General features: G+C 40.5%; 2 protein-coding genes and 1 long non-coding RNA gene across 6 annotated transcripts; 1 reads left to right on the top strand and 2 right to left on the bottom strand.

Annotated features, from left to right (window-relative positions):
* The first annotated feature begins 6,959 nt into the window (after positions 1-6,959).
* Positions 6,960-12,999, top strand: LOC143140172 (uncharacterized). 4 transcript variants are annotated; one of them, XR_012990559.1, is made up of 6 exons: positions 6,960-6,999; positions 10,559-10,609; positions 11,405-11,498; positions 11,918-12,205; positions 12,303-12,597; positions 12,724-12,997. It is a non-coding gene; the product is annotated as an uncharacterized LOC143140172 (long non-coding RNA). The 4 variants fall into 4 exon arrangements; XR_012990558.1 differs by having other exon boundaries at positions 12,303-12,395; positions 12,724-12,994; XR_012990560.1 differs by having other exon boundaries at positions 12,116-12,205; positions 12,303-12,999.
* A 3,501-nt stretch (positions 13,000-16,500) lies between these two features.
* LOC143140170 (uncharacterized) lies at positions 16,501-17,836 on the bottom strand. Its single transcript, XM_076300989.1, has 4 exons — positions 17,205-17,836; positions 17,038-17,121; positions 16,820-16,942; positions 16,501-16,716 (listed from the first exon to the last, which is right to left on the bottom strand). Exons 1-4 carry the CDS (start codon positions 17,689-17,691, stop codon positions 16,520-16,522), a joined length of 891 nt encoding a protein of 296 aa, XP_076157104.1. The 5' UTR covers positions 17,692-17,836; the 3' UTR covers positions 16,501-16,519.
* Positions 17,837-17,999: 163 nt separating this feature from the next.
* LOC143140829 (uncharacterized) lies at positions 18,000-19,872 on the bottom strand. Its single transcript, XM_076301947.1, has 7 exons — positions 19,653-19,872; positions 19,419-19,528; positions 19,011-19,301; positions 18,768-18,918; positions 18,550-18,685; positions 18,277-18,447; positions 18,000-18,102 (listed from the first exon to the last, which is right to left on the bottom strand). Exons 1-7 carry the CDS (start codon positions 19,729-19,731, stop codon positions 18,000-18,002), a joined length of 1,041 nt encoding a protein of 346 aa, XP_076158062.1. The 5' UTR covers positions 19,732-19,872.
* Between the last annotated feature and the right edge of the window lie 12 nt (positions 19,873-19,884).

Raw genomic sequence — 19,884 nt, 5'->3', positions numbered from 1 at the left:
GCCATCTCTTCATTATTTCAGATTTAATTTTAGTTTTTGCTTCTCCTTTCCCTATTGGAACATTAATTTCTATTTCTTTATTTTTTAGTGCCTTTTTGGCTAATCCATCTGCCTTTTCATTTCCTCTAATTCCAATATGTGCTGGAACCCAGCAAAACTGAACCATTAATCCTAGGCTTCTAATATTTAACAATATATTTCTGACTTCCATCATTAGGTCTTCTCTGACTGAATCCCCACTTTCAAAGCTCTGTAGTACAGCCATTGAATCAGAGCATATTAAAGATGTTAATGGTTTTATCTCCTCTATCCACCTTAGAGCTGTTATTATGCCAGTCATTTCTATTGTGTACACTGAGAGGTAATTATTTAATCTGTAATTCAGTCCTTTTTTAAATTCAGGAATGTAAATTCCTATTCCACAATGACCATTTTGGTCTTTTGATCCATCAGTAAAAATTTTAATAAAACCATAAAATGAAGAGGATAGATATCTTTCACTATAATTTGCAAAACTCTGATCATCAGGGTATTCCATCTTTTCTTTCAATATTTCTGTATTAACTTCTGGAATTGGTAGCATCCAGGGAGGGACTTCACTCAGAGCTATTGCAGGACTATATTCTAAATCTTTAATGTCATACTGCTCTGCTAATTTATTTATGTTCCATCCAAACCCTTTAGCCTTCGTTTGATACTCCCAACAATCATTCAGTACTGATGCTGCTGGATTATTACTATCTCCCATCAGTCGTACCCTATGTTAAAGCCAGCTTAGTGTATCTTAAAGCAAGTGGAGCTTCCTCTGTCTCTACCAGAATAGCACTTGTTGGAGTTGTTTTAATAGCACCTAAGGCCATTCTTAATGCTCTAAACTGAATTCTGTCCAACTTAGTTAGCTTAGTTTTACATGCTGTGCTATATACTACACTTCCATAATCTATAATTGACCTTATTAATGCTATATAAATATTCATTAAAGATTGCTTATCTGCTCCCCAGTTGTGTCCAGTAATCATCCTCATCAAGTTCAGGACTTTTTTGCATTTAGTTTCAACATAATGCACATGATATTTCCATGTAAGTTTTTCATCCATCCAAACTCCTAAGTATTTAAATTTCACAACTCTTTTCAAAATTTGATCATACATAAATAATTGGTGGTCCTCAGCCATTTTCTTTCTTGTAAAGTACATAACATTTGATTTTTCAATAGAAAATTTGAATCCCCAATCCACTCCCCATTCCTCTAATATTTGAATTTTCTTTTGCATAATTGTTGTTATATATGGAATATTTCTGCCTCTTTTCCATATTACCGCATCATCTGCATACAGTAATCCATCACTTCCTTTTCCTAGTTTGATAAATATATCATTAATCATTAAATTAAATAAGATGGGACTGATTACACTTCCTTGAGGGATTCCATTCTCCACTGTAAATTCATCTGAATTTTCTGAGCCTACTCTGACTCTAAAAGTACGTTGGGAAAGGAAGTCCAGTATGAAATTATACATCTTCCCTCCAATTCCCATTCTATCCAGTTTGATCAATAGCCCTTCTCTCCACATAGTATCATATGCCTTTTCTATGTCTAAAAACACGGCCACCATTACCTCCTTCATAATCAGTGTTTTCTCCACTTCATTACACAGCTTCACCAAAGCATCTGCCGTAGATCTACCCTTTCTAAATCCAGTTTGATAATCTTTAAGAATACTTTTCTTTTCCAGAAAATAATTTAATCTTGCCACTATCAGTTTCTCCATTAGCTTTCCTAAATGTGACGTCAGTGCTATAGGCCTGTAGTTCCCTGGATTGCTTGGCTCTTTTCCTGGCTTAGGGAAAGGAAGAATAATTGCCTTTTTCCATATCTTTGGTAATTTGCCCTTATTCCATATGTTATTGAACAATTCTAATACCTTAATCAATAATCCATCAGGTAGTTTCCTAAACATAGCATAACATAAATTATCAGGTCCTGGTGAGGAGTATCCAGTAGTATTTAAGGCCATTTTAAGTTCTGACATAGTAAATTCTGCATCTAGTATATTTGACTCTTGTTTAGTATTTAATATATTTTTATTTTCCTTCAAAATGTCCTCTTTTCTCTTTTTGAACATTTCATCTAGGTGATTTCCTTTATGAATGTCAGCAAACTTTTCCCCCAACATATTTGCTTTATCAGCATCTGAAATAGCTTTATTTCTTCCATCATTTAACACTGGCATTTGCGATGGTTTAAACTTACCTGTCATTTTCTTCACCATCATCCACATCTTATCCAAAGTAGTTTCTCTTCCAATTGTTGAACAAAATTGTCTCCATGCTTCTTTCTTGGTTACTTTAATTACCTTCCTTGTTAGAGCTTTTTTCCTTTGATAATCTACAAGATTATCCATTGTTAAAGTGTTACGTAGTTTCTTAAATGCTTTATTTCGATCTGCTACTGCATCTGTACATTCATCATTCCACCATGGTATATTTATTCTTTTGTTTTGGCTTTTACTAATTGGAATACTCTGACTTGCTGCACTTAAAATAATGTTACTTACAGAATCATTCATTCTATCTATCGACTCTTCCAGGTCTAAAGATGAATTATTTATTTGATCATTACAACATTCCACATACTTAACCCAGTTGGCTTTCTGAAAGCACCATTTGTGGTTTATATAATTTTGTTGTATATATACATTTGTTTCTATCTTACATAGAATTGGAAAGTGATCACTACCAATACTTGTATTTTGATCCACTTCCCATTCACATCTATTAGCTATTTTCCTATCCACTAAAGTTAAGTCAATACATGATGTCTCATTTTTATATATATTTATACGTGTACCAGTGCCATTGTTTAAACACACCAGCATTCTATCATTAATCATTTCTTCTATAATTTCTCCATTCGCATCTGTTATTTTGCTTCCCCATAATGTATTATGGGCATTGAAATCCCCACACCATATTTCTCTATGACCTCTTCCCTTATAAATACTCTTCATTAAGTCATTTGATAGTTCTTTACATGGATTATAATAGTTGATAATTATCAAATTACCTCTATCCTCTTTATTAACTATTTCAGTTATAATACATTCATATCCTTCAGATACCTTTATTGGGCTGTATGATATTCCTTCTTTAACAAATGTCAAACACCCCCCTCCTCTATCTATCTCTCTATCATATCTTATACTATTGTATCCTTTTAAAACAAAGTCTAGTTGTGGCTTTAACCATGTTTCTTGGATGCATATAATATCAGGTTTAATTGGAAAATCATTAACATAACTTTTGAATTCCTGTCCATTTGCAATTAAACTTCGTGCATTCCACTGAAGAATAGAAAAAACCATAATCCATTTAACTAGTATGTATTCCATCATGATTATTATTTAACATTTCATGTACTTCATCAGCCTTTGCTATGATCCCCAAGTAATTATTAGCTGCTTCCACTACTGATTTTATTCTATCACTTTTCTTAGCATGCTGTATAGTGACATTGACTATTGAACAAATGAATGCAACAAAATTGTTCTTGTTTACCAACATTGTATCTTCTGATATTTTAGCCTTATATTCATTAATTTCTGAGATAGCCGTGTATATGATTTCCTGCTGAATTCTTTCCCTGTCATGACCTCTGTTATTCTCTTTACCTCTGTCTGAAGCTTCAGCAGAGTCCCTTCTTCTGCTCTGTTCTGGTGTATGGGCAGGCCTCTGATTGATTCTATCATTATTATTCACTTTCTTAAGTGCTTCTGCATATGATACTTGATGTGTAATCTTATATTTCTGGATTTCTCTTGCCTCTTTTTGCTTTTCACATCCCCCATAAGCTGCACTATGCTGGCCTCCACAATTACAGCATTTTAATTCAGTTATTTCCCCACAGTTACCATATTCATGTTCCCCTCCACATTTAGCACATCTGATCTTACCTCTGCATTGTGCTGCTACATGTCCAAACCTTTGACATTTAAAGCATCTTAATGGGGGTGGGATGTATTCCCTCACTGGATAACTCATATATCCCATTTGAACTTTAGTAGGCATTTCCACCTTAAAGTATAGCAAAATCGACAAACTTTCAACTTTCTCTTTTCCTTTAGTCAGCCTTTTTGCATCCATAAGCTCACCTCCTTTTAGACTATTTTTGATTTCGTCAATGGAAACAGATATCGGTATTCCTGTAATCACTCCTCTTGATTTTGATGTTGCACCTGGTATGTGTGATGTGATCTTGACCCCATTTAGTTTTTCTTTGCTTAGTACTTGTTTACGCTGTTCTTCAGATGCTGCAAATATAAGCAATCTACCATTTCCCATGAACCTGGCATGATTGATTTTGCCTATCTCTTTCTCAATTGCTTTCGTTACATGTATTGGGTGTAAATCAGGACCTCCGTGTTGATCAAACACTACTACAACTTTAAATGTTTCACTTAATTGTTTATTAGCACTCTTCTTAACTCTGCTTTCTTCAATCTTACTCCGTTTAACAGTGTCTAACGACTCCACGCTACTACTGGAATCCGATCTCAGTCTTACCTGCTTTCTCCTAACTTCTTCCCAGAACATCACATTATCTTTATCCATAGTCAATGGATCTAAATCTTTGAGATCCTTCAAATAACCATCTGATTTTGCTGCCATCAGTCACTCTACATTCACTGTACAGTAAAGCTTTTTATTTACCAACTCCGAATGATACGAACGTGTCTTTCACCAACAGCAACCCGGAACCGGAAAACCTCAGAATCCCGCCTCCAGTGTTGCCAGATGCCAGCAAGGTTTTCCAGCCCAAAGCCTCGTCAAAAACCGCGAGAATGCACAAAAAACCGCCCAAATTTGCTTTTGCTTGTTTCTCATTTAAACACATTGAAATCATTAACAAGCTTTAAAATTACCCATTTTTGGACTTAGCCTATCCAATTTCAGAAACAATATTCAATCAAATGAACGCAAAAGTAGGCTACAAGGACCTCAGTCAGACTATTCTTCTATAAGCTTATGTTACGAAAAATAATGCAATAAACGTAGACTATCAATGAGTCTGTTTGTGTCAATAGACGCTTGGAACAAAAGCATTCAGTAGGCTAGCCTAACATAAAAACATTGAGTGGATATATGAACATACAAAATAGCCTAACGCACAACATTTCAATTATTTATAATAGCAACATGACATGCATATTCATGTATAACATTAGATGAAATCGCATTGATTGTAGAACAGGGGTGTCGACTCTTTGCAGAGGCAGTGCGTTCATAACTGGTGGGCCAACTCTAGGCTACACAAAAAATATTTTCATAGGCCTACGCCAAATGTAGGCTAAAGGCTTGAGTTAAACTTGAGTCTGACACCTGTGATTTAGAACAATTAATTAATACATAGGCGCTATCTATTCCTTGAGACAGGCAGTTAGGCCTAGAGTTTTCATGAAAATCGCGCTGAACATAGGCTATTTAGGACAGTGTCAGTGCGCTCTTTGCAGAAGCAGTGCGTTCATGCATGGCAACTCTATACACGCAAAAAAATATTTTCATACGCCAGATATAGGCTAAAGGCAAACTTGAGTTTGACACCTGTAATTTAGAACAATTAGTAGGCCTACCTGACAGGCAGTTAAACCTAGAGTTTTCATGAAAGTCGAGTTGAACGAACAGGGGTGTCAGTGCGCTGCAGAAGCAGAACGTTCATGCATGGCGGGCCATCTCTACACAAAAAACATAGGCCTATGGCCTAGGCCCTTCGTGAAAATTGCTTTGAGCAATTGTTATTAGGCCTAAAAATAATTAAAAAGTTCTAGTAGGCTTTGTCAAACTTCCTCAACAACTGTCGGGCTGGACGGAACGTGGGCCGTAGTCCTATGTCAAGCCATTCGCGCAAGACCTGTGCGCACATCCATCAACCCTGAAAGAAGGGGAAAGTCCATCCTGTCTCGTAGGTAATCTTTCAGCAGTGTGCACCCTCATAAAGAGATTGACTGTAATGAGAAAATGATCTTTGCCCACTTTGGCATATTGATATTGTCAGTCAAATTTGAAAACCCCGCGAGCTGTGTGTTTGAAGGGCGGTCTGCGCCGCAGTAGGGAAGAACCAGACTGAAACACTTTTTAATTAAACGTAATTTACAAAGACATCGTAAAACACTGAAAGCTAATATTTTGTCACAAGCAACCTACATCTGTCCTCTGTCAAATACAGTTGCATTTTCAGGTCTGAACAAAACCATTCAGTAGTTATTTAAGGAGAAATCGAACGTGCGTTTTGTTTCATTCGTCCCTCCTGGCCGGGATAAATGAAACGACATGGGGGACGAAAGAAACATACAGCTTAAACTTCCCACAACTTCAATATTTGACAACATCATGAATGGTACTTAATATGTGTTATTTTAGATAAATTACTGCTGGGCTTTACTGTCTGCTATGAATATCTAACAACTTATTGCTGTCATTGTGAAGCGCATATCTCGCGGTTATGGAAATACCATGCACTATGCCATTTATAGCTAGAATGCATGTTTCGATACAGGTGACGTGAGCTGAGAGTGTCTGTTGTGAGTTTAGGGGGCACGTCAGCCAGAGGGTGTGTGAGTGAGTGAGTGAGAGACTGCTGCCTGCTGAGGGTCGCTGGAAGAAGGGTCTGAAGTGCCTATGTGTTTCGGCTACAAAAACCCGCCGAACTGATCCGAAACCAGCCCAATTTTTATACACCCGCCCAAACCCATTCTTGCCCGCAAAATAGATTGCAAAACCGCCCAATTGGGCGGGAAACCGCCCAATCTGGCAACCCTGCCCGCCTCCGACTTCACTCACATCCATCTGGAACCTCTTCCATGAGGTATGTCTGGTACCGAAGAACACGGCTCCGAGAACATGTTAAGAATAGAGCTCGTTCATTGGTTCACAGTTTGCGCCTGCGTATTGCTGTCCCCGTACGCGTGTTTACACAGGATAACGTTAAGATGGCGAATACAGGTAACAGTACGAGCATTTGCTATGATTCTATGTCCATGTATTAATTTATTTCGAATCGTATGCACCAACACTATTGCTGGCATTGCCAAAACAAAACAAAACAACAACTTAAGTTATAGCGACTCCAAAAGTCTAATATAATAACAAACGTTAGTAGGCTACGACGACGGTAGTCTATATTAGGGTCAATGACGTGACGTCTATATTTTCTATCCAAGAACATTTTTCTTTTTTAAGTTTATAAAAGATTTAAATGCCTGAAGACACACCATATAGGCTAGGCTATTATGTGGGGGCACTCCCATATTCGTAACCACTTTAACTTTTGAAAAATCGTTAGGTATTTGTCATTTTTCTCTTATGTAGGCTAAGTGGCAAATCCAGAGATTTTTTTCCTGTTTTGAAGGGAGGGCACAGATTCAAAACTTAAAGTTCTACGGATTCCATTGAATGTTTGTTTTACTGTTTTATTTAGGCTATTTTACCATACTCTGAAAACTTCCCCATTTCTGTATCACTTTATCTCTCTCTCTATATATAGCTGTAAGATAGGGATATATTGTAACCTATTCTCTTTTCTATTTTAAACCACTAAAATGATTAAACTAAATTTGTTTTACAACTGATAATGGTAGAATTCATGGCAATGAACATAAAAAGTATAATTATACATAACAAAGAAAGAACCCAGGATTTATGGGCAATTGTCCCTATTTGACTAAAACTCCCATTTTAAGAGAGAATAAGAATGTTTTTACAGTTTTGGAGGGCTTTGTTATCCCCCTTTGTTCTGTCTGAGGTGTTCATAAGGAATCAAAATCTGACAAAGATATTTTGCTTTCTGGACATGGCAATTGCATAAAATTTCATGGGCATCTTCCTTGCCATCCAAACATGTGCCTATTCAAAATCCTTATTTGGCTACTTTTTAATTTTTCACTTTTTTAAAATAAAGTTCACTAAATAAAGTGATCTACAGAGGAGGGAACTAGATGATACTTATATGATTTGTTAACCATATCAGCAGGTGTTGAAAAACAACCTCTTCACAAATATTTTAATGTTTTTCTGCCGTGGAATATCTTAAAATAAAAAATAGGGATTTCCTGTAACTTCATGAAATATTGCATATATGCAGGATATAGTTTAATGTATTTTTAAACAGATTCTACTCAGTTCTCTGCAATGCAATATGAGCTATTTGGATATGTGATGGATTTTGTGATAATTGCTTGCACTGTGCTAATTTGCTTTAATTACGCAATAAATAGGGATTCCTTGTAACCTAACCTAGGGTTAAGATTTTGAAAGGTACATGGGTCTGGACAAAATCAGACATTAGGTTTATATTAGGGGAGTCTGAGATGAGTTAACATGTAAAGAGTGTTTGTTCAAAGACAACATTTTTGGAGCAATTGACCAATTAAGTGTTCTCCGAGGAATGGTCAGAGAGAAGTTTAAGGTCTTTTGTATGAGTGAGGTGTAAAAACAAAGCTCTTCATGGACATTAAGGTGAAATATAACTTATTATAGAGATCCCACCTTTGGAGCAGTTGTCAGGGGCCTCAAGGCGGTGGCGTTCGTCTTGGTCCCATCCCTCTAGCCCCTAGCGTTACCGCGCCAGAAGAGAGAAACCTTGTACGTTTCGAACCGTTTATCTCCTTCCGGGAATAATCCACCGACTCCAAACCGAGCCTGGCTTGTTTTTGATGTCCCGTTGTTCAACATATTCTGATTTCATACTTATCGGACCAACATAAGTGAGTTTTTTGGCAAAAAATTTAAAAATGGCTAAACGTTAGCAATTCCACTGCTTTGTTATTTTGCATAGCAACCACCATATGTACCATAGCAACACCCAAGCAACCACCTTAATTACCCTAGCAACACCCTAGCAACCATCTTAATTACCCTAGCAACCACTTGAATAATGTCAAGCTAGCGACCACCATAGCAACCAACATGCTTACCCTAACAACCACCATAGCAACCATGTTATTTTGCATAGCAACCACCATATCTACCCTAGCAACACCATAGCAACCATTCAAATTACCCTAGCAACAACCTAGCAACCACCATAATATGACCATAGCAACCACCATAGCAACCACGGTATTTAGCATAGTAAACGCCATATGTACCCTAGCAACGCTTTATATTTACTGACCTGACCAACATATGTGTGTTTTTTGGCTAAAAATTGAAAAATGGCTAAATTTTAAATAGTCAAAAAAGTATTTTTTTCAGACACAATGCTTTGCGTTACAGCTAGAGAGATGAAACTTTGCACGCTCCATGAGGGTCATGTGCAGAAGGTCTGACTTGAATTTCAGCCTGGTAGCTCCATGCTACCACCCACAACTCCACCTCTGAAGTGGGAGTGGTCAACTTTTTTTATGTTTTTCCTTCACAGTTTTATTTGTGGGTGTCTCAGAGATCCCACCTTTGGAACAGTTGTCAGGGGCCTCAAGGCGGTGCCGTTCGTCTTGGTCCCATCCCTCTAGCCCCTAGCGTTACCGCGCCAGAAGAGAGAAACCTTGTACGTTTCGAACCGTTTATCTCCTTCCGGGAATAATCCACCGACTCCAAACTGAGCCTGGCTTGTTTGTGATGTCCCGTTGTTCAACATATTCTGATTTCATACTTATCGGACCAACATAAGTGAGTTTTTTTTCTAAAAATGTAAAAATGGCTAAATGTTAAATCGCCAAAAAAGTAGTTTTTGCAGACACAATGCTTTGCGTTACAGCTAGAGAGATGAAACTTTGCACGCTCCATGAGGGTCATGTGCAGAAGGTCTGACTTGAATTTCAGCCTCGTAGCTCCATGCTACCACCCACAACTCCACCTCTGAAGTGGGAGTGGTCAACTTTTTTTATGTTTTTCCTTCACAGTTTTTTTTGTGAGTGTCTCAGAGATCCCACCTTTGGAACAGTTGTCAGGGGCCTCAAGGCGGTGCCGTTCGTCTTGGTCCCATCCCTCTAGCCCCTAGCGTTACCGCGCCAGAAGAGAGAAACCTTGTACGTTTCGAACCGTTTATCTCCTTCCGGGAATAATCCACCGACTCCAAACTGAGCCTGGCTTGTTTGTGATGTCCCGTTGTTCAACATATTCTGATTTCATACTGATCGTATCAACATAAGTGTGTTTTTTGGCTAAAAATGTAAAAATGGCTAAACGTTAGCAAACAACCACCATAGCAACCATGTTATTTTCCATAGCAACCACCATATCTACCCTAGCAACACCATAGCAACCATCTTAATTACCCTAGCAACAACCTAGCAACCACCATAATATGACCATAGCAACCACCATATGTACCCTAGCAACACCCAAGCAACCACCTTAATTACCCTAGCAACACCCTAGCAACCATTTTAATTACCCTAGCAACCCCTCGAATAATGTCAAGCTAGCGACCACCATAGCAACCAACATGCTTACCCTAACAACCACCATAGCAACCGTGTTATTTTGCATAGCAACCACCATATCTACCCTAGCAACACCACCAGCATATATTTTCTAACAGTTTTACCTTTACATCCTGCAGAAGTTCAAGAGGGATCTCTCATATGCAGTGCTGCTCCTTTGCCTCGTCAAGGTGAGACATGTCTAACCTACGGTATATTCCACCCTTATGTTTGCTTAATCTCATTCTGGCATATGGTTTTATTAAGCACTAAAAACTACCTGTGCTCGTCACGTCACTCTGAACAGTGATGTCATCCTGGCATATGGTTTTATTAATCACACAAAAGGGAGGAATATAACTTATTATAGCTTAAATCACATCTCCACACTACAGGCGTTCAAAAAATATATCATTTAGGCTATCTACGGTAGGTATGGTTATGGTAGGTATGGTTATGGATATGGTTTGCATGGCTGAAACTGCTTTGCCTTTGAGTTGGAGCTCGAAACGTATCACATGTGTACCTCGTTCGCCAATATGCGAAATAGAGCCATGTATAGATTTATGTCCTCCAAAGTTTGCAGGAAAGTGGGACATGTCCTATTGTATGTTAAATCACACCTACAACTGATCGTATGATATGCAAAAGTCTGCAGGAAAGTAGGTCAGGCTTTAAGAATATATACAGTGGGACATGTCTCAATTCATGTTAAATGTTCATCATTTTCTTCATAATTAAAGGTTTGAAGAGACAGAGGACGGTGGTGCAAAAGAGAAGGAGGGCCAGCCGGGCCTCGTGGAGTTCAATCAGTGGCAGGGTATTTTTTAGCTTGACAGTGTAGCTGTAATGTTAAAGTTGGTGACTTTGGAGAGCTAGACGGTAAAGATGTGCACCCGCTAATATTGGGTACAGTGAAGAAAGAAAGGGAGGGAGGCTGCTTTTAAAAGAGAGGGAAAGTATAATCTTTTTTATATTGTTTTCAGATGAAGAATTGGTGCAGTGGTGAGGCTGGAGCACCCCTGGCTTTTGCCGTATGGGTTGACTTCAGCAGTGAGTCACCCACCTTCAATTTCACAGGTATATGTAATATTTATTCAACAACATTTCAATGATTAGATCAGTGGCGATTGCTGCTCTTTGGAACAGGGGAAGCTCTGTTAAAAATGGTCAATTATTAAATTAATATTATTAAGGTGCTATATTGTTCTTTGAGGGCAAAAATTATCCCAAAACCCAGAATAGTTGGAATATAGTAGGATAGAAGCTAATGTAATAGTGTTATTTGATGCGATTTCCCGAGATATTTTAGAGGAGGCTGCGCTTCCCCTGTAGTCTTAGAGCAATCGCCTCTAGATTAGATCTATCGAAGATGACATTCAATGGAAGAACAATTCTTTTAGTATGGTCACAATCTGGCCCTGAGTTTTGATAAAAATTCTATTGAAATGGCAACACAAACCTAATTGATAATTGATAATTGGTTACGGTTAATTTAGGGCCAAAGTATCTTGAGGCCTTTTGGACCAATAACAGAAAGGCTGAGCTGCTGAACATGTACACTAGTAGGGGTGTGTCAAGTGGTATGTATAAATGAAAGTGGTGTTAAGGTTTGTTTTTGTGTCAATCCTTTCTTGAAGTTCAGAAAAGGAACCTTAACATTTGTTTTTAATGACACTGAGCGTACTGTCTTACAGATGCTTTGGGGGGTGAGAGGCCATACGTTGACCCTGATATTAGTGGCACACATTGCCGGATGGCAATTGGCCGTCTGATAAAAGAACATGGTATGACTGGCATTCTATGTTTTCAATTTCCTTATTTAAAGATCAAAATGATGCAGACTACTGAATCTGATTACACTTTAACACCCTTCTATCTCAGCACTGAGTCAGGGTTTGTCTCGGCCTGAATATTTGCCACAACACAGGCCGCCTTGGTGGCCTGAGGAGTTGCCCTTTGCCTCAGTCAGTGACGGTACGTTAGTATTGAATGACCAGCTATTACTGTTTCAACTGCATGCACACAGCATGATTTGACTTTAACTTTGTTCCTCACTATGTTCATTTTGATACACTTTGACGCATTTTTTAAAGGAAAAGGTGAAGGGTGTAAAGCTTTCACAGCTGAAAAGCTGAGGCAGGTGGTACGCTCATACAATTTATATTACAATCTCCAGGTATATATACAATTGTATGAACCTGTCTAAAACATTTTGCATACCAGTGTGTTTTACAGACTAAAACAGATTTGTACATACATATCTAACAATAATGCGCTTTTCCTTTAATCTGTTGAGCTGCAGCAGTCTGTTGAGGCACCACCATCACCCCAATCACCAGCAGCAGCAGAAACACCTGCTGCACCTCTCACCCCCCTCACCCGCTCCAACCCCCACAACAACCCACCCCACCCCATGAGGTAAGGACGCTGGGGCACAGCCCTTCTCACCCCCCACCCCTCTCCCCCGTGAGGCAAGGACGCTGGGGCACAGCGCCTCTCACCCCCCACCCCTCTCCCCCGTGAGGTAAGGACGCTGGGGCACAGCGCCTCTCACCCCCCACCCCTCACCCCCCCACCCCAGCAGCAGCACCAGCGGCAGCACCAGCAGCAGCATCAGCAGCATCAGGAGCGGCAGCAGCAGCATCAGCAGCAGAAACACCTGCTGCACCTCTCACCCCCCTCACCCCCTCCAACCCCCACCCCACCCCACCCTATGAGGTTAGGACGCTGGGGCACAGCGCCTCTCATCCCCCCCACCCTTCTCCCCCGTGAGGCAAGGACGCTGGGCACAGCGCCTCTCATCCCTCACCAGGAAATTAATGTTCTGTGTTGCCTTCTTATGTATAATAAAGTGTATTTTTCCCACCTGCCATCTTTCCTTTGACTTTACACAAAAATATCTATTATATGCTGTAAAAAAATATATAATAATAAGCAGCAGTAGCACCACCACCAGCAGCTGCACTACCAATAGTTAGAATGCATTCATTCATTTACTCATTAGTCATTTTAGTTTGTATTACTACATTCATTATTATTGTTGTAATCTCACATGTACTATGGCTACCATAATTAAAATTAGATAGATACATAGATAATGTGTCTTAATAGGCCTACAGTGAAAATACATTATATGTACAACTGTTCCAGCAAGGAGGAAGATGGGGTATGGATATTGGGCATGCATATCCACTCCTAGGCCTATATCTCCTACACTCCCCCTGTAGCCTAGTAGCCAGCATTACATTTAAATCTCTCACTTTGGCCTATGGGACACTGACTGGATCTGCTCCTTGTTATTTCAATTCAATGATCAAGATGTACTTCCCCAACCGCCCACTGCTGTCTTCGGAGTTCTGTCGACTAGGCCTACTCATGAACACTAAATTCAAGACTTCCTCAGTGGTTCCATGTGGATGCAATAAGTTGCACAGTGCTCTCTGTTCCTGTGATAGTTTACAGTGTTTCTAAAAGGCGTCTGAAGGCACATTTGTTCAACATGCACTTAGTCCATTAAGCAGTAAAGCACTAGGCTATAGGCTAACTTGTTATTATATCATTGATTGAATGGGCATTTGTTTATTAGCCTATTGCTATTGTCCTAATTACAGTCTGGCCAACATCTTCATTTGATACCTGTTCAATTAAAGTGTTATATTGTTATCTATTTATGTTGCTTTGAACGGCAAAGATTAGGATAACAAGCCTAGCTCCTTATTCTTCAGCCAAGCACGTAGGCCTACGGGCCGTTGCCTAGCAACAAGGGTCAGAAGTACACGTTTTTCGATATTTTGTGTATTTATACTTATTTTCATTTAATGCCAATGTCGTGAGTCATGTACCAACTTGCTTTAACTATTTCTATACATATTATACCCAGCAAAAGTCGTCTGTTCCAGTGTTTTGCATCCTAACAATATTTTGTTTATGTTTTAATACAAAACCGTTTTAATAAACTACAAATTCGGCGCCATTGTTATAAAGCAGCGTTGAAATGAACCTACACGTCATGGGGCATGTAGTCTAATTACAGAAATAGCTATAATTTCAAAATTACAAAAATATTTTTATACATAACATGAGAAACATGCTTGAATTATTAAGATGTATCACCTGCTTGGCTATGAAGTCAAAAGCTTGCAACATTTGTAATATTTTAAAATAAATGTAATTTTCCCATTTTTGCACATGAGGTACACAAATGACAGAAACATTATTTATAACACATATCTTAAGTAATAAGCATACCAAATTTCAGACAAATCTGACCAGTGGTTCCACAATTCTGGCAACTCAAAATATTACATTTTTACACCTTTGAGGGGCGCTACTGAGGTAACCGGGGTACCTGGGGCATTAAAAACTATTGGAGATGCTTCCTTGCATCCGGATGAACAACATATGCTATTTTATTTCACCCTCTGAATATTTTCATTTTTCCTCAACTGGGCAAAATATGACCATGCGTAGCGTACATTTGGATGAGCATGACATGATGAGAACGTAAAGCAATAGTTTCAACTTTGGCAAAAAACAATTCACATGGACTTAAAGGCAGAGGGAGCTTCTGAGGGTTTGGGATGGCATCATCAACCCAACTTGGTGTGCATCCAAAACTGTCAGAAAATGCAGCCGAATGGCTGTGTGGATGGTACTTTACAGGGCTGTCGCGTAGGTCAAAACTGACCAGCAGGGTGATGTCATGCAAATCATGTTTATTTCATATCAAAACACTTGCATATATCAGATAAAAGCACAATATAGATGTTATGAGGTGCTTGGTTTGATCCATGAACTTTTGTGCATTCAAAACTGTCAGAAAATGCAGCCGAATGGCTGTGTGGATGGTACTTTACAGGGCTGTCGCGTAGGTCAAAACTGACCAGCAGGGTGGTGTCATGCAAATCATGTTTATTTCATATCAAAACACTTGCATATATCAGATAAAAGCACAATATAGATGTTATGAGGTGCTTGGTTTGATCCATGAACTTTTGTGCATCCAAAACTGTCAGAAAATGCAGCCGAATGGCTGTGTGGATGGTACTTTACAGGGCTGTCGCGTAGGTCAAAACTGACCAGCAGGGTGGTGTCATGCAAATCATGTTTATTTCATATCAAAACACTTGCATATATCAGATAAAAGCACAATATAGATGTTATGAGGTGCTTGGTTTGATCCATGAACTTTTGTGCATCCAAAACTGTTAGAAAATGCAGCCGATTGGCTGTGTGGATGGTATTTTGCAGGGCTGTCGCGTAGGTCAAAACTGACCAGCAGGGTGATAAATATATATATATACATGTATGAGCAGTTTGACAATGGAATTCTAACTATTGGTATTGCAGCTGCTGGTGGTGGTGCTACTGCTGCTTATTATTATGTTTCTTTTACAGCATATAATAGATATTTTTGTGTAAAGTCAAAGAAAAGATGGCAGGTGGGAAAAATTCACTTTATTATACACAAGAAGGCAACACAGAACATTAATTTCCTGGTGCTGTCGCTCCTGATGCTGGTGCTGCCGCTCCTGATGATGCTGCCGCTCCTGATGCTGCTGATGCTGCCGCTCCTGATGTTGCTGATGCTGCCGCTACCGCTCCTGATGCTGCTGATGCTGCTGCTGGGGTGGGGTGAGAGGCGCTGTGCCCAGCGTCCTTGCCTCATGGGGGAGGGGGGTGGGAGGAGAGGGGTGGGGGGTGAGAGGCGCTGTGCCCCAGCGTCCTTGCCTCACGAGGGAGAAGGGTGGGGGGGTGCTGGTGCTGCTGCTGGTGCTGCCGCTCCTGATGCTGCTGATGCTGCTGCTGGGGTGGGGGGGTGAGGGGTGGGGGGTGAGAGGCGCTGTGCCCCAGCGTCCTTACCTCACGGGGGAGAGGGGTGGGGGGTGAGAGGCGCTGTGCCCCAGCGTCCTTGCCTCACGGGGGAGAAGGGTGGGGGGGAGAGGGGTGGGGGGTGAGAGGCGCTGTGCCCCAGCGTCCTTGCCTCACGGGGGAGAAGGGTGGGGGGGAGAAGGGTGGGGGGGGGTGAGAGGCGCTGTGCCCCAGCGTCCTTACCTCATGGGGGGGGGGGGGTTGAGAGGCGCTGTGCCCCAGCGTCCTTACTTCACAGTTTGTTGAGCCCGTACCCTAGAGTGGTACCAAACATACAGCCGTAAATGCTGCAGGAAGTGCTCCCTTGTCATGTACGGCAAATGGTGCTTCAGCCGTTTCAACCGTGCATTAAATTGCTCAGCCTGCTGGGTGTTTATGCCTGACAGCTGAGGATAGCTGTCAGCATTATAGCCAACACTGCAACCTGCACACACACAAACAATTGAAGAAAATACAGTATCGTTGTCTTGCATTGACAAGAACAACAAGTGAACAACAAGTGTAATGCGTTGCAGAACATTGCTCACCTTTGTGATTCCTCCAGTGCAACCGGTCTATGAGGAACCAGCTCCTCTGGAAGAAAGCTGGATCCCTGTTAAGTCTGAAGCTGTGCAGCTTGCATGCATTATCATAAATGATAACATCCGGTGCTGAAACCCATATAAGGAATGTAGACAGAAATCAATAGATGTTGCAGAAAATTTGTCGAAATTGGTACTACCAAAAACATGAAGGAAGTTTTTACCGGTCAGCCATCTGGTCTTCAATGCGGTAAATGGCAAGTCAACGGACTCCGGAGACTCCATTACCGCATAGCCATAGCAGACACCTAGTGTAAATATGACATGAATTTATAGAGCAAAATATAACTAACCACATTTAAATGGTGAAATGTGATTTTTGAAAACACACCATGCTTGCACAGCACTGTAAAGATTCCTGGGATGAGGGCAAAGTGCCTTGGGGAAATCTTTTTACAGCTCCTTTCCTTTTTCCTCCTTATATCTGCCTCATACACACCCCTGGCTCTCAGGATGGGGAGGAAGGGGAAAACGGCATCATCCACATCACCAGCATTAGGCTCCATAATGTCCTCTTCAGCCACTTGCTGGAATGGAGCCTTTGCCACCCTCCACACCTCTTCCAGCAGAGGCCTTAAGTGGGGGGGGAAGTGGCCAAGGGTGGTGATGATGGTCCACCAGAGGGGACACTGCTCAGCCAGTGCTTTCATGACAGAGGACAACTGTGTCACATTGTCCTCTGTCATGAGGCACTTAATAATGCCCTCCATCTCAGGCCCCAAATGAAACAGAGCACAAGCTGGCGTGGCCTTAGCCAGCTCTTTGAAAAGAGCCCTGTAGGGTTCATCAGGCTTGATGCTGTGGCCCTCCTCAGCCATGTTCCTCAAAAGGGGCAAAATAAATGGGGCCTCCTTCTCTGCAACCACCAGAAGTTGAGCCCATTCTTCTTGCCCAGTTAGACCTTCCCCATACCTCTTCAGGGCCTCCCTGAGGTGTGGGGACTTGATCAAAATTCGATCACTATGACTATTGGAATGAAAAGCAAAATTGATGACTGTCATTTATTTTGTATAATTATATTTGTATTATATTATCTTGACATATGTCATACTATGACTGATGTTCATTTGTAAATATATATCAGACAAGTTGAAGGATTGCATACATATACAATGTTAAAAAATACTTATCTTCCTTCTTTCCCTTGGTCCTGAGTGGGCGGTGTAGCCTGGGGCTGCTTGGCAAACCGGCGATGATAACCAAGCGTGGTGCCATCCATCACCACAGCCCTGCAAGGAGCACATACCTGTTGTTATATGTTCAGTTGTGTTCAATTGTAATGTTGCTACTAGTATAACTACTACTACTACTACTACTACTACTACTACTACTACTAATAATAATAATAATAATAGCAATAGTGATGATGATGATGATGATGATCATGGTGATGATAATCCAACCTTGGATTAGGCCCGCATTGAGGACAACAAAAGCCCTCAACCTCTTGGATGTCCACCAATTTAAGGAACGACAGCCATGCCCACCGAAACCTCTTGTACGTTATTATCTCCACCACCCCATAGTCCTGAAGATTTATCATCAGGCTTTGATGATAATTGTACATGGAGGTTCTACAAGGGCAATGTGACAAAGTGAGCAAAGAGAAGATTGTTGGATAGTATTCATTTTCATATTTGCTCTGCACTGTAAGGCTTGCCTCTGCTGCTGCTTACCCAGAACATAAAAAATGGGACATGTAGTCCCGCAGGAGGTTGTGGTGCACAAAATAACTGCCCATCTGCAAGATGAATGGGTGCTGAGGGTGCAGCTTTCCCTCGCAAGAACCATTTGTGCAGGCATAATGGTAAGCTGGAATTGAAGTGAAAGTGTATATGAGTTAAATCGAAAGAGTGATATAAAATGAACTCTCCTTTCTTTTTCTTCTACTCACATTGGCAGGCCACTGTTGCTGTTGTACTATACAGTGGCTTTGGGGTGCCAGAGAGGATTCTCTGATTGGAGTATGGGGCTCCACAGCTGCACACTCCACCCATTGTGGGATAAAGAGTCATAGGGTTGCAAAGAGCCTTACAGAAAAGATCCTTTGAAAACAAAAAAATTGTATGTGAAACATGAACTGACATGTGGACCCCCAGATAAGTATTGCATTATATTAGTCCCATTTGGTGGATACCTTAAGGTGAGGGGGGATGTGGAATGAAATTGGGTCAATTCTCAAGGCTGTCGGAATATTTTCTTGGCCCCTTGCCCTTGACCTCTGGAGCCTATCCCCCCACTCATCCCACACTCCTTGTTCCACCTGGGTTCCGTCTGTTAGACCCTTTATATGTCTACAGGAGTGATGATCTGCACACATATGGCAATAGGGCCGCCCATCTTTGCCAGACAAATATGTGCAGTCATCACCCCTGCACAGCACAAACATGTTTGGGTCAAATGGCACTTGGTAAAAGTGTTCGCCATCCTGAGGAACATATGACAAGACATTCCATATTCCACATGAGACAATGAGCAATGTATTGACCTAGGAACTATGTTTATATATCTATATTTATCTATCTATCACATTTCTGTAACTCACATCTGCTGAGGCATACTGATGATCAGTTGCCCTGATCTCAGCCCCCTCAGCTATGATGACTGAGATCAGGGCATCAATATGCAGACAGGAACCATGCATTCCTTTGAAGTCTTTGAAAGAAACAAACAAATGTTGTTTTTCATTATTTTGCTGTACAATATATGATCATTACATATGTCAACAAGTTAATGCGATTACCAGTATACACTCAAAAAAGTCTTAAAGCTTATGTACCTTCGTACAACATGCAGCTTTTAGATGTTGTATTGATCAAAATTGATCGCTGCATGTTGCAGGAACATGTTTGGACCATATTCCTTCCATCACGAAACAGAATGTGTCTTGTTTTGACAAACACATACTTTGTTGTCTGTTTATGTAAAGACAGAGAAAAAAATTACAAGGCACTATTGTAGTGGTTATGAAGGGAACTGCTTGTATTATTGCTTTAGGGATATTGGAAACA

This window comes from Alosa pseudoharengus, unplaced genomic scaffold (assembly GCF_046254945.1).
Source record: "Alosa pseudoharengus isolate Yale_2024_CS ecotype anadromous, Long Island Sound unplaced genomic scaffold, YU_APseudo_1.1 YU_APseudo_1.1_scf_23, whole genome shotgun sequence".
In the NCBI taxonomy this organism is placed as follows: Eukaryota; Metazoa; Chordata; class Actinopteri; order Clupeiformes; family Clupeidae; genus Alosa; species Alosa pseudoharengus.
This window is presented reverse-complemented; position numbering and strand designations above follow the sequence as displayed.

Coding starts and splice junctions, on each gene's coding strand:
- LOC143140170 (XM_076300989.1), bottom strand. CDS start 17,691: ATGGCTGAGGAGGGCCACAGCATCAAGCCTGATGAACCCTACAGGGCT. Junction 16,943..17,037: donor GAAGACCAGATGGCTGACCG/GTAAAAACTTCC, acceptor TATGGGTTTCAG/CACCGGATGTTATCATTTAT. Junction 16,717..16,819: donor GCACTGGAGGAATCACAAAG/GTGAGCAATGTT, acceptor GTGTGTGTGCAG/GTTGCAGTGTTGGCTATAAT.
- LOC143140829 (XM_076301947.1), bottom strand. CDS start 19,731: ATGGTCCAAACATGTTCCTGCAACATGCAGCGATCAATTTTGATCAAT. Junction 18,919..19,010: donor ACATCCCCCCTCACCTTAAG/GTATCCACCAAA, acceptor TTGTTTTCAAAG/GATCTTTTCTGTAAGGCTCT. Junction 18,448..18,549: donor TCCCATTTTTTATGTTCTGG/GTAAGCAGCAGC, acceptor TTGCCCTTGTAG/AACCTCCATGTACAATTATC.